Source organism: Ptychodera flava, chromosome 4 (genome assembly GCF_041260155.1).
Source record: "Ptychodera flava strain L36383 chromosome 4, AS_Pfla_20210202, whole genome shotgun sequence".
NCBI lineage: Eukaryota > Metazoa > Hemichordata > Enteropneusta > Ptychoderidae > Ptychodera > Ptychodera flava.
The window spans coordinates 23,056,779-23,082,688 of record NC_091931.1 but is presented as its reverse complement, the minus strand read 5'-3'; the positions used below and the strand labels follow the sequence as shown (position 1 = coordinate 23,082,688).

Sequence of the window (25,910 nt, the reverse complement as noted above, 5' to 3'; positions counted from 1 at the left end):
TGGCAGATTTATTGTCTTTTGTTGAATCGGACAGTACCATTCAAAAAGTGGTACAGCCACAAACTGATGATGGCAATGAACGCAGAATTCAGATGCTTCGGCTGTGTGGCACTTACTATCAAAAAAGTTGAATAAAAAAATCATATTTAACTAGTGAAATTGCCGTCGTGATCTCAGACTATTTAAATTCTTTTTCAATCAGTTGATGTATAGCCAGTGCAAAGGTTTGAACAGTCTGTAGTCCAAACCCCACTTCTACCATTGGCTGGGCAATCCTGAAAATAGGGTCAGGTATGGTACATTGTTAATATAGCCATAATTCAGCGTCATTGGAGCAAAAGATTGAAGTAAGTTAGATTGTTTTTGCCACATAAAACTTTTGTGTGAAATTGAATGAAACACTCATTGTCATGTTCTGGTTATATAAAAGTAACTTCACTGCCATCAAGCATCCTTTCATTTGGACTGTAATGGATTACTAACAGGATGCCCAAGGAAAATCACTCATTTTTTGAGTTCCTCCTTATATGAGAAAGAACTTATCAATCCAAACCATAGATATTCTTTTCAGTGTAGGAGTCTTTGGCATCCAACCCAGCCCATGCATTGCAATATACACACTGGATAATTTTTGTTTCTTTTGTACCTAGAACAATACATCAAAAGTTTACCACAATCCATCTTTTGGAAATGTCTAATTTTCATAAATCCAATATGGCTGCCAGCATTCCTAGAATTGTCTTACCACATATCACATGATATCAAACTAGGGCTGAGCCCATAAGCCTGCACAGCTTTGCAATTTCAATAAAAGTGACAGTTCACAACAAAGTCACAGCTAGTTCTCTGTTCTTAGTAGATGGGTTTTTGGGTTTTTGGTAAAGATAATTTGTAAGATACTCCTGCTCACAGGTGTTAATAGTCTTGCAGCTTTGCCCTGGCTATGCATGCTACAGCTTGCAGAGACTACTTACTCAGCAGGCTGCAGTGTACTTTGTGCCAAAGCAATGACCATTGACACAAGACGGCTGCCATGTCTTGTCCCACAACATTGTTGCAGGCGTGAGCCTATCTAGGGAATTTGCCTTTTGCCAAGTAGAAATGTTGTTTGGGTGACAGGAAATCACCAGTTGGTTTTCTGTCGCTTAAAGTGGAGGCTTCTCTCTTCATTCTATCCCGGACCTCTGAAAATCACTTGATCAAATATGAGATTTTGTTGAGAGAATGTTCAAATTTACGTTGGAACATAGTGGCAGGGTGTTGCACTCATTGACAGACATTTTAAGTTTACGCTTTCTTCCTATATAAATCATGAAAATGTTGTTTCTGCATAAATCTTTTCTGAAGGAAAACTTGATCACAGTGAAGATTTTATGTAAACTTCTCCGTTTTTACAAATTACAAATTACAAATTACGTTTTTACAAATTACAAATTACAAATTACGTTTTTACAAATTACAAATTACATTTTTACAAATTACAAAACGTTTAATATCAGATAATTCTGGTGAGGCTTGTGAGCCCATGCTGCATCTGCAGGTTTGTCTGTAATATTCTCAGTCAAATAATTTTAGTGTGTTGTATTCCAGAATTATTGACAGTGGGGGTTTTATGTACAATGTCGTTGTTGCAGGATTATGTAGTAATATGGCTTAAACAAATACTATTAGCTAAAATGTTACACTATAGTAAGTCTTGTTTTATTACAAGCTGAAATATACTGTCATAAACCTAGGTGATATTTGTTGATTTTTCAATTCACAATCCACTGTTAACTCTCCACATAAAGCTGTGTGACACTTATCCTTACCAAATGGTTTCATACCAAGTCATTATATACTAGTCAACTAGCGCCCTCAACGACCAAATCAACTCTGAACTACACTTCAGACTGCATGGCTATTCTGAGTTTCCACTTCAGATCGTGGGTATACCTAGAACACTCTACAGAGACCTTTGATAGCTCACAGAACTAACTTATTTTCCCATTCCTTATTCTGTCTAGTACTAAGATGCAAAATAATAATACATGCTAGAAAACAATAAAAAATCTCACAGACAGAAATAATATTTTGAGATCGTTTTATTACCAAGACCAGATATATATAGCGAACAATTACAATGTCATATTGCATCAAATAGAAGATTCTTTATATAATATCACGATAATTTCTTTTTGATGCTTTACACATGAGACTATTGGTAAAAAAATACAGCAAGAATAACCATACTGTTCTGCAATGCTATAAAGTGCAATTATGGTTTACACATGCTGTACCTTTTGACACATTCAAGAGGTGTTACAAATTGCGATGCCTGTTCTGCAGCACACAAAATAAGTTTCAGCCCCAATCTGAATTTGAGTTCCGAAAAGCAGGTGATGAGAGAGGCTGCCTGTTTCAACATAAAGAAAGCAAGTTCATTAGCTTTCATTTTGTGCAACTAGCAAATTTTGGCATGAATTTGAGGACACCCATCTATATTAGAGCCATTCAGATTAAGAATACATGCAGTATTAAACATGAACTACAATTGTACACAATCTATTAAATTTGAAAGTAACATGGAGGTACTAGTGGGCCTGGAACCTGCTTAACTCCAAAACTAGATTTGCCCCTTGTGAACTACAGTACAAAGTGACAATTGACTTAAGCTAATTATGAGACTATAAAATTGAATCTTGTCTCTCTGCATCATGACACGGAATGAGAAGTGTCTTTATATACAATCAGCATGTAAACAAGCATGGCAACACAAAGGTGTACTGAAATTAAAGTTACGTTAAATGCACATATACCTAGAGTAGAAAAAATTGCCAATATCATACTGCTCCTTCATACATGCACAGATTAAGCTACAGCTCTATAGGATAGTATTTCCAACAATGCTGCTTTGCAGATATGGGTAATGATAATGTCCACTGAAAGATTCAGTGTACTCCTGCATTGACCTTTGACCTCTGATCCTGAAGAATGCCCGCACACGGCTTAATCTTTCAGTCTAATGATGCTACTGGTGATCACCCAGCAGCATCAGCATGAAACAACCACCCTGTTAAAATAAAACCAAGGAATGCAAGACACTTCCTCCCAACTGGTTGCAGCAAGGGTTTACGGATGGAGTCAGAGGGTAAATATCTGGGCTAATTATTCTAGGCCTGTGTTCCCCCCACCCCACCTAACCCCATAATATTGCATTGCCTTTCAAGTGTTCGTGTACCAACAGAAGAAGCACGGCCCAACAATGCTGGCAGTAAGAATTATGGTTATGTTCACATTCTGGGATAAAGTTCACTGCAGGATCTCAAGACTTGCAAGGCAAACTTCAAACTTTTGCCGATCTGCCATGAGTACCTCCCACAGGATATTTTTTTATGGATAGGAAAAAACAAAATACTCGTCTGGTATCAACTTATTCTCAGATATGGTTACAAAAAATGTCAACTCTTGAGGTAGTATGGATACACAAGATAAATATGAATGCTTGAATAACTTATGAAGTGTATAAAAAATCGAAACAGCATTTTGGGGCTGAAATTCGTTACTTATTGTAAGAATGTTACCATGTCTTCAGCAATGACATTTCAGGGTATTGTTAGACTAACTTGAATATTCAGCCTACAGTGTAAGCTGGACTCAATACATGTAAGTAAAACATTTCTATAAACTAGCGCTACATTTCACAAAAACAATCTGTATTCATATTTTTTTAACAAAACTGATTGCTTACAATGCACAATAAAATGTCGTTTGATGACACCTTTGCTTTAGGCTTTCAATTTTTGCTCTCTTACCGCCCTCATGATGAAAAGCAAAATCATGAGGTTGTCTGAGTTTTCTTGATAAAAGTTCATCACTGAATGTTGAACTCTTTAAACCCTTCGGAATAATCAATTGATATACTAGGAAACCATCATAATTATAAAGTGTCATGTCAGTTGGCAGTTGGTTGACAATAAGCACTAGCAACCTAAGGAGTCATTGGCATCAGTAATATGGCGGAGTACACAGCTACAGCCCCCCTAGGAAAACCTTTTTTCAGTTCTTATCCAAATGTTTGTGTCCATTGATCTTAACTGATGCCAAATATGGACATTTCCAATGGTTAGACGTTGTAAATATAGCTTCTATACAAAAACTCCTGATGAGAGTTAAAACTCACTCATTTTGAAATGAATGCTTAACTGTTGTAAAGTCAATAAAGAAAAGGTCTTGGTAGAAACTTACAATAAAGATATATTGTCATGGAAAGGTGATAAAACAGCTGTTTAAATAAATAAATACAAAACCATGCATTTATGTGGTTAAGTTTTATGAAAAGAGACTGGGTAGATAATTTTCTGTTGACATTGAACACTTGCATGTCTCTGCGAGCTCAAATGCATTGAATTTTGTGAACTTGTAATTCCTGTTGAAGATTCTTCAAAAATATACTAATATTGCAAATGAATGTAATTTCGTATTTGTTGTGGCTTCTTGGATGTATGTAATAACTCTCTCATCAAATTCAAAACTTTCAAACTGGCAATAACTTTTACCCTGTTAATATGACAAAGAAATATTTTGTCATCGTTTTTTGAACTTCTTTGTGTTTACAGTATATTATTAAAATCTAAAAGACTCCAAATGATTCAATGCTGTGCTGCATAAAATGACAAAAAGAGGAGTTATGACATCTACGTCATCATAACTAAACTTTTGTCCTTCAGTACGGAGTATTAATTGCAATATTTTGCATTTATGATCAAAATTATGTACATGGAGCAAAACCTGCAATAAAATGTAACTGTTAGGTCATTTGAACGCAACTGAGAAAGTCTTTGTTCCAAATCGTTTGGCAACACACTCTCAACTGTTCCAAAATCCGATGTTGGGATATCCAAAATTTCTTTTAAAAAAAAACAAACAAAAAAAACAAAACAAAAGTAGGTGGTATATCCTTTCATGAACACTATTCATAGTTTCTTTAGATCAATTTCAATCCTACTGGACAGTCCTGTGCATTGGTTCTATATCAGTACGAATCATTCTGTGCTAGGGACTCTTACATGTCAATGGGATATCATATCGTGTTGTCATAGAGGGCGCTCTTTACACTTCAGCAGACAATCTATTAAACCATCACGTGTGTTTTGACGATCTTTGTAGAATCATGTATCATGCATTTCGTTTCAAATTGAGATTCCACAAATTAATGGAAAATACAAGAGCTAAGGAGGTATATCACTCTTAAAAATCAGATAAAATAAATCGTGGAATGTGATTTCTATATTCAAGGAAACAGATTTGATTGAATAAAAAAAATTATACCCCTGTTTACTTGAAAAGAAGTAGACTTGGGGAAACGAGAAAAACCTGAAAGTTTTGAGTAGATTGTTCTTGAATCACTTGCCTTTAAAGTGTTGCACAAGTTTGTTTACAACTTATCCAAACCAACATCTCACACGGGACGAGGCACACAAACACATGGCATGCTCGATAGGGTCAAATCTGAAAATTGCGAGTGATATATATATATATTATAGACAGAATTAGATAAAATGCTGGACATTGGAAGCACGTGGCGATGGCTGGACTGGGCTCACAAATACAAACATCTCCTAGCATGGTTCATGCCGACGGAAATTATTTAGAGTAGATGAAACCATATAACAGGAAATACATAAAGCATCCACGTAAATGTAGAAAATGGTTGTAAGTATTATACAGTTTTCAAAATTACTCCCCCCAAAATATCCGCAAACTTTCATTGTAATGTACACTTTATTGTAATAATATCCTTGGCTTTTCTTCAGCTAATTATGTGTACATTTCAGAAATGTACATGACTGCCCTTCCTTGCCCTGTCAAGGCTAAACCATGACCTTGTGGTCTTCGCCCCGACACTTCCATGCATCTCTTCTACCAAACTTAGAAGTAATTAATATCTATACGAGGTTCAAATTTTTAGATTTTGAATTTGACGTCACTGTAACAGCGAGAATATAAATCTTGGCTGTACACTGAGTGAAATCAACACTGAGAGATATTATTTGAATTATGCGGATAACCAATTTAGATATCCTGGTAAACTGACTGACCACAGTTTTAAACATACCATCGATGTCTACAAACTGAATGCAACCCTTCATGTATATTACAGTTCCTTACGTACAGATTACCCTGTCCTTTACAAATGGGCAATTATAGCTTTTCTAAAGTCAATATGACTTGAATTAAACTTCCCGACTGGTGTGAGTTTATGACGAGTATGGCGCCACCAACGTTGACTTCTGTCTGGAACCATCAAAACACGCAAATCAGCTGGATGTCTTTACAGCAAGTTCTAATCCACTGGGCGTGTCAGAAGACACTATCCTTGGAAATCGTAACAACGTTGCTTCTCTTGATGTATCTTGCATCAAGCTCCCGCAAGTTGAGAATCCATTTTCCTTTGATCAACCCCGTAATTATTTTCTCGGTATCTTCAGAGCTATCATACAACTCCCATGAATATCTTTCCACTCAAACGTTCCGCTACTGATGCAAAAACCATCATGGAGGTAAATGTTAGATGCAGTGGACGAATACGGCCACAGGTTACGGACATGTAGCACAATCACTGATGTGAAGCTAACACACATTTGTTGTCCATTTCTATTTGTTGTCCATTTCAATCTGGAACATCTGAGCACAAGTGTTTTGATTACAGCATGGTTTACACATTGGCGGCATTGAAACTTACAACCAGCTGGCGTGGCACAGATAAGCAACAAATGATGAATAATTTGATTCATTCGTACTCCACTGAACACTCACATACACTTTGTAAAGCTGTAGCCCGCATTTGATGATAGCGTCAGAGGTCGGTGAGTTCCGATCTGGTGATGCGCAAAGACCTTCGGGAGAAATCCACGTGAGTTGAACGGCCCTGCACGTTCACAGAGCCGTGGAAGCTGTTCCTGTAAGGTGACACGGCTAGTCATACCGTCTGTTGCACACTCCTCGCCTCGGGAACGTGGACAACGCAGGCGCCTGCCCTTCCAGTGCATAGAGACCCCATCTGCAGCAAAGACACAGGGCACTTTAATACTGCATTGGCAAATGTGTGTCAAAGACAAGTTCAAAATTCAAACAGGAATTCACAACATTTATGTCATAAATCTAACCATGATTGGAACAATGCAATATAACTACAGGAAGTTTTTCTTTTACTTTAAAATGGCCTATAGCTGGATTTTTTTCACTGTTTTTGTTTTTCATGTCAACTACAGTTTCTTGCCAAACTGTGAACATCATGTTGAGATAGACAGTATTCAGCTCATCAACCTAACCCGTATATTGAACTGCATTGTTTTTGCTGATAAGTGAATACTAGTCTGGCTAACAATTCAAATCTATTAATGATAAAAGCACATTGCATGTGTTCAGATGCAGTGTTGACAAGCTAAACAGTGGATCTTTCAACATGCTTGGGGAGTATAGAACAAAACTTGCAATTTACATGCAAAACAAAAATAATGAAAAACAATCAACAAATGTTACAGCAACTGGATTTTAATTTAAAATTCCACAAATTGTCACGATTAAGACTTTTTGTTCCCTACCATCGTCCACTCATTTGCCTGGGTGTCGTAACATTCCACTCCATTGAGATAGGCCTGTCCATCGTAGCCGCCCACTGCATACAACTTATCACCTAACACAGCCACGCCGACGGCATCTCGGCAGATCTTCATGGATGCAACAGTCATCCATGTGTCAGACCTTGGATCATACCTGGAGAAAAACAAACAAATAATATTTGTTTTAAATCCTAAAATAACATTTTGTGCCTTGCTAGATATTGTGTTTCACAATCCACAAAAAAATTGAAGGATTTCTTTCAGGTGAAATGTGTCTAGTGGACAGATATTTGGACTCTACAATTTTTACAATATTTTTCTGTTCTACTGCTTATTGGAGCTTACTTTAAAAAATACCGCAATTATACGGTGTTGCTCACATTTGATCAGAATTGGTACATACCAAAGATCAACAATAAGTGTTATTTCTGTCTGTTCAGTGCAGGAAAATTATATGTTGATGTATATGACAATTTATGCACAGTACGACCAGAAAAACAACAAAAAATATTTAAACCAGAAAATTAAGAATGACAAAGTAAACAAGTCATCGTTGATGACACAGTCCCCGCTTGTCCATTTTGTTATAATCTTTGGTGTCTAGGTAGCTGTGGTCTAGGTCGCTGTGGAATGACATTGATGCAACGGGTGCATCCTGAGGCCTGTGACTTGCATAATAAAGTAATCTGAGGAACATTCAATAAATGACTCATCTCTGCCGGTAATGACCACTGAAGAAACTTTTGATTACATCACACATAACGATGCCCTCACTGCCTCTAGTGTCATGACGGCACATACTATACACATGGTTTGGTGGAATTTTCGAAATGCTATGGGATCGGGTATGTTGTCGTAATCAGCCATCAGCCATTTCAAATCATATAATGAAACAAATTAATGTGCACAAGAATGTATTACGTTTGAAACAAAATCAGTCCATCGAGGGACAGTGACCTATATTTATGTTTCAAAGACATAAAAAAAATCACACCAAAATTGAAATCAAATGGCTGTCTGTTGACCATATGGATCGTAGCACAAAATTCGTAGACATGCATATGTACGCCATGGTAGTACTTTATCTTTGTACCAATTAAGTCTCAACAACATTGGTTAAGGAATATTTGCATATGATTAACCCTCAAAGACATGAAAAAATCCAAAAATGGCCATCGGGCAGCAATATTGGAAAACATAGGGCCAAAGTCCCTGAAGCTACTATAGACATGGATACAAAATTAAGTATTTCCTGACTGTATGAAATTATCTCACTTAGGTCATCCTAGGGACTTGTAAACCAAATATTAAAGCTGTCTGACCAGCGGTTTTGAAAGAACAAGCGACTCAACAGTTGACAGAGCTCTGTTGAGTTATGTAGAGAATAACCTTTTGTGACACATGTATTGATGAAGAAGGTGGATATCTTTGATTAACATTGTGAGTTCTGTTTAATAAGTTGAGACTGTACATACTCAGAGAAAGCACACTGAAGAGACAAAGGTTTGAAACTTAAGAAGTTCAAGGTCATCAAAAGCATTATAAGGAATCATGTTACACTTTCATTGCACTGTTTACACAGATTGCATAATTGCTATAAATAGCACATGAGGAATCTTTATACAGCCCAGCTTTACCATAAAAACCCTATCACTTTGACCACTCTTTTAATTGACCACTCTATTTTTTTTCCTCAAAAAGTAATTTTATTTTATCCTTACCAAGTCAACCATAAATGGAAATTAGAACTTTCTCTATCTCTATCTCTATCTCTATTGACTATTTTGAGCAATTTCTTTTAGATAACATACAGGGCACAATAAATGACGGTTCAGAATATGTCAAAGTTGGGATTCAGGAAAGTTGCCTTTACATGTTTTAATCCTCCAAGATGGTAAGCATTTCACTATGAACTGTCAAAAAAAGTTGAACTTTCTGATAATTCTACACTAAAATTATTTTGGCTTTGATGATTTCCTAATTAATCAATTATTTAAAATCATATTAATTATTTTTTTCTGGGTGAATTGATAGGGTTTATACAGTACAAGAATTACATACAATGTAAGTCAAATTTTGACCAAAAATGACAAAAAAATTCCTTAAAAATACAGATTTGCATATTTCATCACAATTTGAACAAGTCTAAGTTGGGTTACCCCTAGGGACCTGTATACCAAATAACAAAGCTGTCTGACCAGCGGTTATGAAGAAGAAGATTTTTTACCAAAAACACCTTTTTTGGCATTAATTTGCCTATTTTCAACAATATCAAAAAATTAAAAAAAGTAGTTTCTCAAAATCGTATTTTTCATCTACACAACGAATATCAAATCAGTAAGTACTGCGGTTCTCAAGATATTTGAGTGGACGGACGCCTCACAAACGGACATACATACATACATACATACATACATACATACATACATACATACAGATGACGACGGACGCCGGACGGATACCCATCCCAATAGCTTCTATAGACTATAGTCTATAGTAGCTAAAAAATGACAATCTGGCAGCCATATTGGAACATGTCACGAAGTAAATTGACATGTATGCCATAGTGCTTGATCTTTGTGCCAAGTTTGGACAAAATGGGTGTAATGACCTTTGAATTACGCTTCAAAGACATGCAAAATTCCAACAAAATGGCAGTTCTGCAGCCATATTGGATCCTATCGCAAGGTTAATTGATACATGCATATGCATGCCATAGTACGTGCTTTGCCTTTGTGCCAAGTTTGAACAAAATCGGTTCAAGGATAAGGATGTTTGAGTTACGGTTCAAAGACATGAAAAAATTGCAAAAAAATGGCCGCCTGTCAGCCATATTGGATCATTTCACGAAATTAATTGGTGTTCATATGAAGGGCATACTGTTTTGCTTTTGTGCCAAATTTGAACAGAATCGGTTCAAGGATGTCTGAGTTATGGTCCAAAGACATGTAAATCGCAACAAAATGGCCGCCTCATGCCCATATTGGATCATATCGCAATATAATTTGACATGCATATGTAGGCCATAGGTTATGCCTTTGTGCCAAGTTTGAACAGAATCGGTTGGAGGATGTTTGAGTTATGGTTCAAAGACACGAAAAATCGCAAACAAAATGGCCGCCTCGCGGCCATATTGGATCGTATCGCAAATTAGTTTGACATGCAGATGTAGGCCATAGTGTTATGCCTTTGTGTCAAGTTTGAACAGAATCTGTTCAAGGATGTCTGAGTTATGGTCAAAAGACATGTAAAATCGCAACAAAATGGCTGCCTCGCGCCCATATTGGATCATATCGCATAATTATTTGACATGGATATGAAAGCCATAGTGTTATGCCTTTGTGCCAAGTTTGAACAGAATCTGCTCAAGGATGTCTGAGTTATGGTCCAAAGACATGAAAAATCGCAACAAAATGGCCGCCTCGCGGCCAAATTCGATCGTATCACAAAATAAATCGACGTGCATCTGTAGGTCATAGTGCTATGCCTTTGTGCCAAGTTTGAACGAAATTGGTTCAGCAGTGTCTGAGAAACTGTTGATGACGGACGGACGGACGGACAGACGGGACCCAATCTATAAGTCCCCGCCGGACTTCGTCCGCGGGGACTAATAAGGTCTGAAACTTTAGGTACTGAAGGTCAACTTTAGCAACATGCATAGCAGAGATCTTTCAACTATGGATGCACAAAAATAGACATTCATGGTTTCAGCAGATCTGTTAATATGTCCACAGTTCATAAACAATGACAGGAAATGACCAATTAGCTGTTTCAGTTACTGCTACCACTCCCAAACATAATAGGTACCCTGCATACAAATAGGTTAAAGGTCAAATCCTCTTATTCAGATGTGTGGGCTGATTTAGTTCACTGCCACCACTCCTGCACATTTGCAGGATTTCCCTTTTACTTACCTCATTTGCACATTTTTGACACTGACGTGTTCATTTGAACAAATTCACATCTCAACCCCTACATCTACCTGTACACCAAATACTGAGACGGTAGCTTTGGCCGTATGGGAGCCTTTGTGTGTGACGGACATACATCCGCACATACATACCCACAAATATACAGACATACAGACGCCACCGACTCATCATATAAGCTCTTTTTGGTATTTATATATAAAACCAAATATGAGCTTACTTTAAAAGTCTTGGAGAAAGAAAATGTTCAGTGTCTTGGTTTTTCAAAAATTGAACATTTTTCCCTAGAGTTAGGGATAGTGGTCACTTAGAATTTCAATATCAGTAATGTCAGGTAATTTGTTTCTCTTGTACAAAACTTTGCACGGTGACCCCTGACTTTTATTCTTGATTTGGTAAGAGAATGGTTGAAAGATTCCTTGGGGAAAGTTTGAGCAAAAGTTTTAAGTCTTTCACTCTCGAGGCCTATACTATCTTAAAATGAAGGCCATTAAAATGTCTTGGTAGTTTTGTTCTTCAGTTGTTCTGAGTTCTCTCATAAATTTTGACAAAAGTAAAGTTCATGATCTTGCATTCCCAAACCTATATGTCCAAACAACAACTTGAGAAATCACACATTCATGTTAACATAACGTACAGTACACATGTAGATAAAGACTACAACGCAAACATCTCTGCCACATTTTCCATCAAAATTTTGGGTGAGGTCACAACATTTATCATGGGCATTCTCTGCCTCTTATAAAACTTTGATATTTTCACATGAATTTAACCTACAACACATTTTTTATTTTTTTTCAGAATTTTTTTTTTTAAATTAGCAAAAAGTGTAATTTGACAAATTTGGTAAAATGCAACTAAAGAGCAATAACTTTGAGCTAAACGCTGCATGTTTTACAATGGAAATTCAAAATAAGAATTGATTTTTGGTCCTTTTTTTTCTTACCTTTCCACACAATCAAACTGTCGAGATGTCTGTTGACTGGCTGGGGCATCATGTCCGCCTACTGCATAGAGACACCCATTGCACACTGCAACGCCACGCCGCCACGCCGCTTGGACATTGGAGCGCATGTGGTCCACTTATTGGTGTGTGGATCGTAACACTCCACAGAACGCAGACATGAGCTTCCATCTCTTCCACCGACTGCATACAATCTGGCGCAATATGAAGATAACAGACATTCAAAGATTACGCAGCAGTATTTTCTTATTATTAGTAGAGAAGTTTAGTTACACCCAATAACATTTAATTAGTATGTGTCATGTCTTTGTCATGTGATAACAGACGCAACATACGTGTAGTGCAGCCGTTCAGAACACTTCTACATGTAATTATTATTTCGTGTAATATTTTTCCAGCTATTTCAAGGTTTTCTGATAATTTAGGCGAAAAAGCTTGTAAATCGTCACAGAAATGTCTCCATCTGGATATTACGTAGGGTTTACACAAGCAACAGAAGTACTTGATATGCTCCTCGGACATGAAAGCAAAATTGTAAAATGTAGTCTCACTCCACTTCTTAGCGGTCAAAAAAGATTTTCTTAACCTTAATGTTTAAGTCTGCCGAAGAAAATCGGCCAATTAAATACATTGGTGGTGTAAGTTTGAAGTTACGTTAAGAAATTAATTTTACGTGAAAATTATACAAATCTCGCATGTTTCATGAAACGTTTGTAGCAAAGCATCGAAAACCCGCAATTAAGCTGAAAAGATCACATGATAGTATGGATACGTGTACACATTATGCTGCCATCAGACATATGTGTAATTACATGTAACTAAAAGTCTCTTATATCATTACTTTACTTGTCAATCATAGGAAGGTATACACAGAAATGATATGCAAGTTGTTGACTATGGCTGACAAAATATATTCAATCTTCAGATACATATTCCTTCTGCGTAAATGTAGGTAAAAATTTACTGTAGTACTAATCTAATGGGTTAAACCTGTGACTTTAGGGGGTGAAAGGGTCAAAAGTGAAAGGTCAAAGGTGAGAGCAGCATCTATCCTGGGGCATATTCTGATTCGTAACAATACACATTTCTCTGATGATACTTTCATATAAGAACACATGGGAAGGTATACAAGATTTATTTGTCCATGCATTAATTTTATGCAAGCAACGTTTCAAAACCCAGAATCTGAGAAATAGCCAGTGAGCCTCTAGTTTGGAAGATGGTGATAGGAGGAACAGTACTGAACATACTTTCCATTCAGGACAGACACGCCCACTGTGCTGCGGGGCATTGACATCTGTGCCACAAAACTCCACTGCCTACTCTGTGGGTCCCATCTCTCAACGGTTGCTAGGTAACTCCATCCATCATGGCCACCAACTGCATACATCGGGCCTTCTAATACTCCAACACCTGTTATATTGTCAACACAACAAATTTAAATGATTTACGATATGAACTTAAGAAAAAATGTGTTTTCTTTTCCACCAGGTTGTTCTTTTAATTAGCAGATCAAATAAACCTACTTCTATATTTGCAAATAAAACATGTATATTACTGGTTTTAACAAATTTTCTTCTGGGATATCCAACGATCAGTGATGTCTTTCCAGCGAAGGATCTGGACTTACTGGAGGAATGCTTGTTTTTTGAAAAGGTAGGTATGAAAATATTTTTCTGAGATGACCTGTTTCTATGAGTGTCAGATAGTTTACAAGACTGTAGACAGTGATGTGCAGGAGAATGGATATTTCTTTAGCTTGTAGGCGCAGCCAATATCTGTCAGTGCAGCTATTGTATGGGCCAATACTCTTGGCAACTGACTTCATGTCACATTTTCATTATCCGTCCACCTAAAGACGATGATATTAAATTGTGGCATTGACAAGCAGAATACTTTGAATTTGAAGTGTTATCATGAAGTAGAGCAAAAAGTTACCTGATTATACATGTTTACAAGATTTTAAAGGGAGTAATGTCTCACCCAAACCGTGTCGATGTGTTGCCATGGCAGGCATCATGGTCCAGGCCTTTGTCTTGGGATTATAGCATTCCACAGTGTTCAAAGTCTTAAGTCCATCCCGGCCACCGACCACGTACAATTTGTCCTCCACCACGGCCACTCCAAACTGTAACCGGCGACCGCTCATGTTAGCGACCTGGGTCCATGTATTCGTTCTGAGGTCATATTTTTCAATGCTTGTTGCACCTGAAAGCCGGAAGAAATGTTTGTCACATCAAGGAGAATTGTCAAACTGCAATATTTGCTACAGAATCAAACAAGTGGAGGTGATTCTGATGCTGTTATTGGTATGTAACATGGCCCTGACACTGTACTCAATTTGTACATTAGCTGTGTAATCTGTGCAGGACTGTCATCATGTGGACTAACACATAATCAAAAATTTTCACAATGGTGTCAAAACATCTGTTTCACCCTTAGCTTATTGCCTGCAAGAGATGTGCCCTGCAAGAGAGTGACCCTAAGTTACATGTATATGTAGTTATGGTAGAACTGCATCCACTGTATGCAATCTTGCATGCCACTGATGCAACCTAACAAATGCCTAAAAAAACCTGTAACGGCCCCATGCTTTTCATGGAGGGAGCCCAAATATCTCCCGATTCTGAAATCCTAGATCCAATTCTTGTTTTATCTACAAATTAGAAATCAATGGAATTAATGGTAACCTTTAGTATTGTCCATTCCGCCTACAGCGTACAGCGCACCCACTGTCGATTTACGTGGCTTTGTCCTCTGAGTCTGCAGTGAAGCTCTCCTTTCAGGCAGTAAATGGTATTTCATGGCTTCCACGACAAGTCTCTGGCACTGCTCATCACCTTTGAACAGGGGATTTGTATCCACATGGTCTGATAAAAACTGCAAAACACCAAGTGAGCATAAAATGTCACTAAATGGTTGTATCCTTCAGTAGGACCAATACAATGTCACTACGTTGACTGATATTGTGAATATACTAAGTTTCGTTATTCTGTGTGTATCGAGTTTACCGATGGGAAATTCAAGGTTATTCAATTTATCACTTAAGCCTTAAAGAGGCACTCCCACTTGGTAACATTTTTAAAACACATGTTTTTAATGCCAAAAGTCGATATTTGAGGTGGCGACTGCACGCGGCTGCCGAGATATCTATAAAAACATGTCATTTCCCGAGCGTATTTTTCGTATCCCGAAGTTTTACGATCGTTTCTGATTATGACCCGAAATCCCCCGAAGGTTTGTTGTTGTGCTGATTGACGATATTCTAGGGAGTCCATAATAAGTTTGAACGACAAAATTTTACCTCCCACTGCGAAGACTTTAGGCCTATATACAGCCTTATGCCTTCACTTGAGGTAAGCTTTTTTAAAACTTCTCCTTAGTTTTGTCCTTTTCATTATTCTCAGTCAGTTCTGTTATATTTTCAACCAATACCACATAGATATCAGTTTTTACGTGTAAAATATTAGCCGCCTCTGATGACATCATTTTGTCGTCTGCCACACAGTTGCGCGTGGTTCAATACAAAGCGGCTGCCGCGTGGTATGCATGCATAACACGCGGCGGCCGCTATGTATCAACCGCACGTATCTGTGCTAGTCACAGAATTCTGGTGGAATCAGCAAACTTTGTTTCCATTTTTTCTCTGAGTCAGTAAGACTCAGCTTTCCCCCATGGGACATGACCGATCACCGACGCAGGTAGTACTGTGGCGTACAGCAGCGTTAGCGTAGACTCGTACTCCATAGCTTAGTTGACAATGACCCCAGTGCCGAACGTTCGATGTTCGGAAGCTGAATTTAGGTGGGCCATCGGAATTCAAACTTATATACTTTTTTGAGGACATGTTTTTATCGATATCTCGCAATCCGCGCGCAGTCCTCACGTCAAATATTGACCGTTGGCATTAAAAAATGTGTTTTAAAAATGTTACCAAGTGGGAGTGCCACTTTAAGCTGGTGTATTGCTTTCTTTATCATGTAAAATTTTCTATGAATAGCTCCTGAGTCAGTAGTCCGTTGCTCCAGGGTCTATGCTCAGTATGCATGTATTGTGCAAGTTACATGGTACTGCCCTCAACTGGCAAAACAGGGCTATTCCTTTGTTTTTATGTGCAATTGAACTCTTGGTGGCGCAGCTCAGCTTTCATTGAGGTGTGATGCTTGCCCTTCTATCAGTGCTCTAGCCAGAGGGAGATTATCAGCAATTTGATAACTGAAAACAAAACTAGGGTTCTGGGGAGAGGATGATGGTGAAGTGGTGGACATGGCAAAGTACTAAACATTTTATTCTTATGCTAAATTATCTAGTGTACAAATGTAAATGTAGACTTTCTGATGCACCAATCTGCCATGTATTTGGGTTTTATAACGGTAAAAGTTCATTAAAATTTGCAAGCTAATGAAGAGGATGCATTTTCAGAATTTCAAGACCTTCATTTTCCTACTATACTGCAAAACTGTTATCTTCTCTAGTTAGAGGGTAAATACATGTAGCTGTTGTTTTGATGACTTTCCACTATTTTGTTAACAATGATAATTTCAGTTTCTCAAGAGACTCTCAACGGATGTTGAGAAACAGTATTCAGCTTGTCAACTCAGCCTGTACATGTGTATATTGCACTGCTATTATTGACAATTTAAATTTTTGTCAAGAGTAGAATTCAAATGTAAACAATAATAGTGGATATTACATGTGCAGATGCCATGTAGACAATCTACATAGTAGGTGTGTCAATATGCTTCTGGGAGTAGAACAATAATGCACAGTTGATATAAAAAACAATCATTAAATGTTACAGTTTCTGGTCCTTTAATTGAGCCTGTTCCCCTGATATAAACATAGGGCCAAAGTCCCTGAAGCTACTATAGACATGGATACAAAATTAAGTATTTCCTGACTGTATGAAATTATCTCACTAAGGTCATCCTAGGGACATGTAAACCAAATATTAAAGTTGTCTGACCAGCGGTTTTGAAAAAACAAGCGACTCAACAGTTGACAGAGCTCTGCTGTGTTATGCAGAGAATAACCTTTTGTGACACATGTATTGATGAAGAAGGTGGATATCTTTGATAGCTCATTTCAGGATGGCCTGACCAAAATGGAAAAAAATTCTGTAAAAATACAGATTTGCATATTTCATCAGACTATATTAGTCTATAATAGCAAATAAACGAAAGTTAATTACGTTCTGATTAAAGTAAACAAGACATGCTTAAATCAAGATTTCCGTCATAAAATAACAGTATATCTGTCAGGTTATAAAGTAAGTTCTGTTGAATAAGTTGAGACTGTACGAACTCAGAGAAAGCACACTGAAGAGACAAATGTTTGAAACTTAAGAAGTTCAAGGTCATCAAAAGCATTATAAGGAATCATGTTACACTTTCATTGCACTGTTTACACAGATTGCATAATTGCTATAAATAGCACATGAGGAATCTTACAGCCCAGCTTTACCATAAAAACCCTATCACTTTGACCACTCTTTTAATTGACCACTCTATTTTTTTCCTCAAAAAGTAATCTTATTTTATCCTTACCAAGTCAACCATAAATGGAAATTAGAACTTTCTCTATCTCTATTTATTTGACCATCCTATCATGACAAACTATTATGAGCAATTTCTTTTAGATAACATAAATGGTGGTTCAGAATATATCAAAGTTGGGATTCAGGAAAGTTGCCTTTACATGTTTTAATCCTCAATTCACTATGAACTGTCAAAAAAGTTGAACTTTCTGATAATTCCACACTAAAATTATTTTGGCTTTGATGATTTCCTAATTAATTCAATTATTTAAAATCATATTAATTATTTTTTTCTGGGTGAATTGATAGGGTTTATACAGTACAAGAATTACATACAACGTAAGTCAAACTTTGACCAAAAATGACAAAAAAATTCCTTAAAAATACACATTTGCATATTTCATCACAATTTGGACAAATCTAAGTTGGGTTATCCCTAGGGACCTGTATACCAAATAACAAAGCTGTCTGACCAGCGGTTATGAAGAAGAAGATTTTTTACCAAAAACACCTTTTTTGGCATTAATTTGCCTATTTTCAACAATATCAAAAAATAAAAAAAATTAGTTTCTCAAAATCATATTTTTCATCAACACAACAAATATCAAATCAGTAAGTACTACGCTTCTCAAGATATTTGAGTGGACGGACGCCTCACAAACGGACATACATACATACATACATACAGACTGACGCCGGACGCCGGACGGATACCCATCCCAATAGCTTCTATAGACTATAGTCTATAGTAGCCCTGATATAAAAATGCCCTCAACATTTGCAATGTTAACTGTTTACACTGAAATGTGATATCCCCCCCAGCCCCCTTCTCTAACCTTCCTTGCTATCCAACACACAGGACTAAGCCTCACCTGTGGGGTCAGAAGCGGCAACCTGATAAACGCCATCAGCTTGCTCAGGTCCTTTTTCCTGGCAGACAGGTCGTGTTTGACCCAGGTGATCATCGCGTAATACATGGCTTCCTCACTGGCGATGTTCAAATCATCACTGGAAAACAGATCGCAGACTTCGTCCACAGACAACAGCAAAAACTCTTGATTCTGCGTCACTTCAACAAAGTGTTCCTAAAGTTTATAACAAAGTGATAAGAGGTTAATTACTGGGATGGCACCAGAGAAGAGGTGAAAATTCATTCATGCTGTCAACGTTTTGAAGGGTATTTTCCCTCAGCAACTAGATTTTTGTGATTCCCGGGGAGATGAAATAAAAATACCGCAATTATACGGTGTCGCTCAAATTTGATCAGAATTGGTACATACCAAAGATCAACAATAAGTGTTATTTCTATCTGTTCAGTGCAGGAAAATTATACGTTGATGTTATGACAATTTCTGCACAGTACAACCAGAAAAACAAGAAATATTTAAACCAGAAAATTAAGAATGACAAAAGTAAATAAGGTCTGAAACTTTAGGTACTGAGGGTCAACTTTAGCAACATGCATAGCAGAGAATCTTTCTACCATGGATGTACAAAAATAGACATCCATGGTTTCAGCAGATCTGTTAATATGTCACAGTTCATAAACAATGACAGGAAATGACCAATTAGCTGTTTCAGTTACTGCTACCACTCCCAAACATACTAGGTACCCTGCATACAAATAGGTTAAAGGTCAAAATCCTCTTATTCAGATGTGTGGGCTGATTCAGTTCACTGCCACCACTCCTGCACACTTGCAGTATTTCCCTTTTTCTTACCTCATTTGCACATTTTTGACACTGATGTGTTCATTTGAACAAATTCACATCTCAACCCCTACATCTACCTGTACACCAAATACTGAGACGGTAGCTTTGGCGGTATGGGAGCCTTTGTGTGTGACGGACATACATCCGCACATACATACCCACAAATATACAGACATACAGATGCCACTCTCAGACTCATCATATAAGCTCTTTTTGGTATTCATACATGAAACCAAATATGAGCTAAAAATTGCATCGTTCTGCTTTATAAACTTGATGTGTGATAAAATGCTTGAAATGAAATCATCTCATGAATAATTACACAATTTGCAGACTTTAAGATATCAGCGGAGACTTTTTATCAAAGAATATTAAACAAAGACTGAACTGTCTTAACCAAAGATTTTCATGATTTGAAATTCAAATGTAAAGTACAGGAACTGCAGAGAACCAACCAGGTACTGAGATTGAAGATTGCATCATGCACTAGTCCAGCCGGTGGTGAACAGGTTAACCAACAACCATACCCCCAGTCAGAGTCTACGCAGTCAAACAGCAATGATGTTAAGTTCTTACAACTTCAACAGCAGATACAAGAGATTAAACTTGGTAATCTTATTCATGAAGTTGAAAATATGAAGAGCAAAAGTGTGAATAACCATGTTACACAGGGTATGGCTCCTCAATACCAACACCCTTTTTCCCCTTTGAACGTTTCACAACAAATGGGTATCCAACAAGGACTTCAGTATCCACAGTTACACAACCTTGGAATTCTACAGAACAATCAAGCACAGGCACAGATGATTTATGCTACGATGCTAAACCAGCTATCAAACCAATTTCAACCAAACCTTACTCCATACAGGTATTTCCAACCTCCAATGCATAGGCAAGGGAACGTACCATCCATCAACAAACACTACAACCCCACGTATAATAGATATCCATCATCCCATTTGAATAGGGCAACTGAACAGAACATAACTCCAACAAATCAACTCCAAAAGAATTCAAAAGTTAATGAAATTCCTGTCTCCTTACATTCACGTGCAGACGGCTCTACAAATCCTCCTATCATATATACAACTGAAGAAAAAACTATACAGAAAGAACAAAGAATCCCAGAACAATCTATTTATAAAGCTGTTCCGGGACATACATCGGTGAATCCTCTGAACAGAGAAGAATACATAAGTGAAGGTTGTCAAGCAGATACACAAACTCTGCGAACATCGCAAACAACAGAATTCATAAACAGTGACACGGTAAGCACATCAAGTCATGCCATAGGAACTCTCCACAGAGACTACGATATTATGGGAAAATTCTCGGACTCAGATTGTCAACTGAAACAAAAGGAAAAATCACCACCTACAACCACAAATAAGTCTTTTTTAGAGATAGGCCAAGCCTCCATTCGGGAGTGGACTTCGCCCCCACAAAGAACTCCTATGAGACAGACATAGAGGAAATAACATTAATTACCTTCAATGTGAAGAATATCAAAGCAAATAAGATGTACACTCAACAACTTCTTGGTCAAACAGATTTTCTCTGCCTACAAGAACATTGGTTGTTTGACTTTGAAAAATCATATCTTGAAAACCTATCTCCTATTCATAACAGCTCAACAAAAACAGTAGATCAAGACAACCCGATCCAACCTTTCCAAGTCCCTAGGGGCTATGGAGGAGTATCTATTCTCTTCCCAAACTCCTTGACACATCAAGTTAATAAGAAACCGGATGGAAGTAACAGAACAGTGGTAATTGAAATTCCCACAACTCCGCCAATATGTGTTGTTACAGTCTACATGCCTACCCGAGGAACAAGTGCCAGTAATGATGACTTTGATAACACCTTAGCCGAGATAGCTGAAATAATTATCAAATATAAATCTACCCATTATCTTCTTATCACTGGTGATTGGAATGCATCCCTTATGAATAGAGCCAATATTCCAAGAGACAAGAAATTCTCTGATTTCTGTCAAGAACACAGCTTAAACTCCTTACAAACTGGAGATCCCACTTTTTTTCACCCAAATTTGAAACACTCCTCAGAAATTGACTATATACTGCTCCATGACAACATAATGCCTTTGAAACCTGTCGTCAAAGTAATCCCATTGTCTTCAAACAATACGTCAGACCATTTACCAGTTATGGTAAAACTCAATATACCAACCAAGAAGTTGAACTCCAATGCAAGTATCAAAACAATTATAGCCTCAAAACCTAAATGGGACCTCTGTAACAAAGAACACTACCAGCACTCCATACAGGAAATCTTAAATCTCTTGACATCCATGATAATTCAGACTTTGCTATTGACTTTTACTTGGAGCACCTGAGTAAAACTCTCAAGGAGGCAACCAAGATCAGCATCCCAAATTTCAGATCAGAAATTGTCATAAAAAAGAGGCGTGAAATATGGAATCCAGAGATAGCACAAGCTGTAAAAAACAGTAAGAAGGCCCACTGGGAATGGAAGAAGGGTGGCTCACCATTGGATCGTGACAACAGATTATTAATCAACAGACTAAAGGCTAGAACAGATCTCAGGAAGAAACAGAGACAAGAAGCAGCTAGGAAAAAAGAAGAAGTCATCACTCAAATTGCTAACGAAGTAAATAATCCCAAAACATTCCATAAACTTATTAAAATGCAAAGGAAATCAACCAGCAGTACACCTTCAGAACTTATTATCGGTGAACAGAAATTTACAACAACAGAAGATATAACTCGTGAATGGGCAAATTATTTTGGCAAGCTGGCAACTCCCACTAATCTTCCTAAATACAACAGTTCTTACCAGAAACAAGTACATTATGACGTACAAGTCATTAATTCTCTCTATAACAAGTCATCGTTGATGACACAGTCCCCACTTGTTAATGGGTGCTTTGATTACAGGTCCTCAGAGAGGATAGAGTCCTCTTCATTAGGTCTGTGATAAAAATACTTTTGAATAAATTCGCTTGATACATGTCTGACTTGTAGTTCAGGACATGAAAAAATCGTAATAAAATGGCCACATGGTGGCCATATTGGATCGAATCACAAAACAAATCAATGTGCATATGTATGACATAGGTCAATGTCCTTGTACCAAGTTTGAATAAAATTGGTTGAGATATGCCTGAGTTATTGCTCTGTACATGAAAAAATCGTAACAAAATGGCCGCATGGCGGCCATATTGGATCGTATCACAAAACAAATTGATGTGTATAGCTATGACATTGGTCAATGTCCTTGTACCAACTTTGAATAAAATCTGTAGAAACATACCTGAGTTATGACTCTGTACATGAAAAAATCGTAATAAAATGGCCGCCTGCTGGCGGCCATATTGGATCGTATCACAAAACAAATCAATGTGCATATGTATGACATAGGTCAATGTCCTTGTACCAATTTTGAATGAAATTGGTTGAGATATGCCTGAGTTATGGCTCTGTACATGAAACAATCGTAACAAAATGGCCGCCTGGCGGCCATATTGGATTGTATCACAAAACAAATTGATGTGCATAGCTATGACATTGTTCAATATCCTTGTACCAACTTTGAATAAAATCTGTAGAAACATGCCTGAGTTATGGCTCTGTACATGAAAAAATCGTAATAAAATGGCCGCCTGGCGGCCATATTGGATCGTATAAACAAATTGACGTGCATATGTATGACATTGGTCAATGTCCTTGTACCCAATTTGAATAAAATTGGTTGAGATATGCCTGAGTTATGGCTCTGTACATGAAACAATCGTAACAAAATGGCCGCCTGGCAGCCATATTGGATTGTATCACAAAACAAATTGATGTGCATAGCTATGACATTGGTCAATATCCTTGTACCAACTTTGAATAAAATCTGTAGAAACATGCCTGAGTTATGGCTCTGTACATGAAAAATTCGTAATAAAATGGCCGCCTGGCAGCCATATTGGATCGTATCACAAAACAAATTGATGTGCATATGTATGACATAGGTCAATGTCCTTGTACCAATTTTGAATGAAATTGGTTGAGATATGCCTGAGTTATGGCTCTGTACATGAAAAAATCGTAACAAAATGGCCGCACGGCGGCCATATTAGATCGTATCACAAAAGAATCGACGTGCATATCTATGACACTGGTCAATGTCCTTGTACCAACTTTGAATAAAATCAGTTGAAACATGCCTGAATTATGGCTCTGTACATGAAAAAATCGTAATAAAATGGCCGCCTGGCAGCCATATTGGATCGTATCACAAAACAAATCGACGTGCATCTGTATGACATATGAAGTAATCCTTGTACCAAGTTTGAATGAAATCGCTTCAGGCATCTCTGAGATATCTGCGTGAACGGACGGACGGACGACGCACGCACGCACGCACGGACGCCGGACGCACGCACACACGCACGGACATGACCAAACCTATAAGTCCCCTCGGACGGTGTCCGTGGGGACTAACAAAACTGCTATCGAGGACTTATATGTCTCTAAACAAGAAATAACTAACATTTTATCATCCATGAAGACCAATAAAGCGGCAGATGGTGATGGCCTAACTGTTGAGCACTTTAAATATGGAGGAGAACTCTTGCTAGAAGAAATCACAAAATTAGTGAATATGATCCTGAAAAAAGGAAGTATCCCAAATAGGTTAAAAGAGGGTATAGTTACACCAATCTACAAAAAAGGTTTAATTACCAATCCAGCCAACTATAGAGGAATCACTGTTACTTCGGTTTTGCTTAAAGTTATTGAAAAAATCTTAAACTCCCATACCAACCAGCAGCTCCAAGCAACTCAGTCTCAACTTCAGGGCGGATTTACTACAGGATCTTCATCCACCAATACAGCACTAATACTTACAGAGACAATTGAAGAAGCCAGAGCCCTTAAAAGGCCTCTATATATATCATTCCTGGATGCAGAAAAGGCATTTGATGTGGTTTCACATGATTCCTTGCTTCGGAAACTATATTTTGATGGATTAGCAGCCCCCTACTGGAGATTAATTAACGATATCTACACAGATCTCACATCAAAAGTCAAATGGTTTAATCATCTTTCACATAGTTATCCAATTATACAAGGTGTCAGACAGGGCGGAGTTTTGTCGACTGCTCACTACAAGAGATATAACAACCAACTTTTACTCAACCTGGAGAACAACTATGCTGGAGCTTCAATAGGTTATATTTCCATCCCCCATGCAACATGTGCCGATGATATAGCTGTCCTATCTCACTCTGAACTTGAGCTACAAGCAATGCACCACAATATTGAAGATTACTCTCATAATGAAAGGTACAATATTCAACCATCAAAAAGTCAAATCATAGTTTATAATAAGAATCTTTGCCCCCTGGACATCACCTTTAAGTTTGAGGACAAATCTATTACAGAAACCAAGGAAGTAGAACATCTAGGAATTGTAAGAAGACACAACTTCACCATTAACATAGAACAGCGAATCAAGTGTGGTAGAGCTACTGCTTATGCCCTATTAGGGCGGGGTTACATGGTAGAAATGGATTACCTCCACATATATCAGCGAAAATTTGGTCTACATATGTTATTCCACGGGTATTACATGGCCTAGAGGTCTGCAACTTAAGAACTACAGATATTGACACCCTTGAACAGTTCCAGACTACAATTATCAGGCAACTCCAGTTTTTACCGACAAGAACAGCGAACCCAGTTCCGTATATTCTATCAGGAGTCCTTCCCATACAAGCCCATCTAGAAAAAGCTGTCCTTACTTGTTTTGCAAATATAATTAGATCTGGTAGTCAACTCGAGAAAGATATCGCAGAAAGGCAACTGAGTCTAAAAAATCCCACAGACACCAGTTGGTACAGCCTAGTAAGGAGATTATCTTGGAAATATGGATTACCTTCACCATATCAAATTCTACAGTGTATAGCAAAAAAGACTCGGTGGAAAACGCAAGTTAGTACAGCAGTGAATTCATATTGGGAACAGAAATGGAAGGAGCAGATAAGTGAGAAATCATCTTTAAAATTCATTAATCCACTGATAATCAAGATTGGAAAGCCACATCATATATGGACATCAGTACGTCATAATTCTCAAGATATTCAACGGGCAACTATTAAAGCTAGACTTCTAACTGGAACATACATACTTAGAACAA

At 37.6% G+C, this 25,910-nt stretch overlaps 1 protein-coding gene across 1 annotated transcript in view; it reads right to left on the bottom strand.

Annotated features, from left to right (window-relative positions):
- Positions 1-2,066: 2,066 nt before the first annotated feature.
- The window catches only part of LOC139131211 (kelch-like protein 5), a 76,162-nt gene continuing 52,318 nt past the window's right edge, over positions 2,067-25,910 (bottom strand). Inside the window, 8 exon segments of the mRNA XM_070697184.1 lie at positions 2,067-7,042; positions 7,587-7,758; positions 12,480-12,576; positions 12,579-12,691; positions 13,748-13,910; positions 14,481-14,705; positions 15,188-15,377; positions 18,906-19,118. Coding sequence (XP_070553285.1) covers positions 6,962-7,042; positions 7,587-7,758; positions 12,480-12,576; positions 12,579-12,691; positions 13,748-13,910; positions 14,481-14,705; positions 15,188-15,377; positions 18,906-19,118 — 1,254 coding nt within the window. The 3' untranslated portion in view covers positions 2,067-6,961.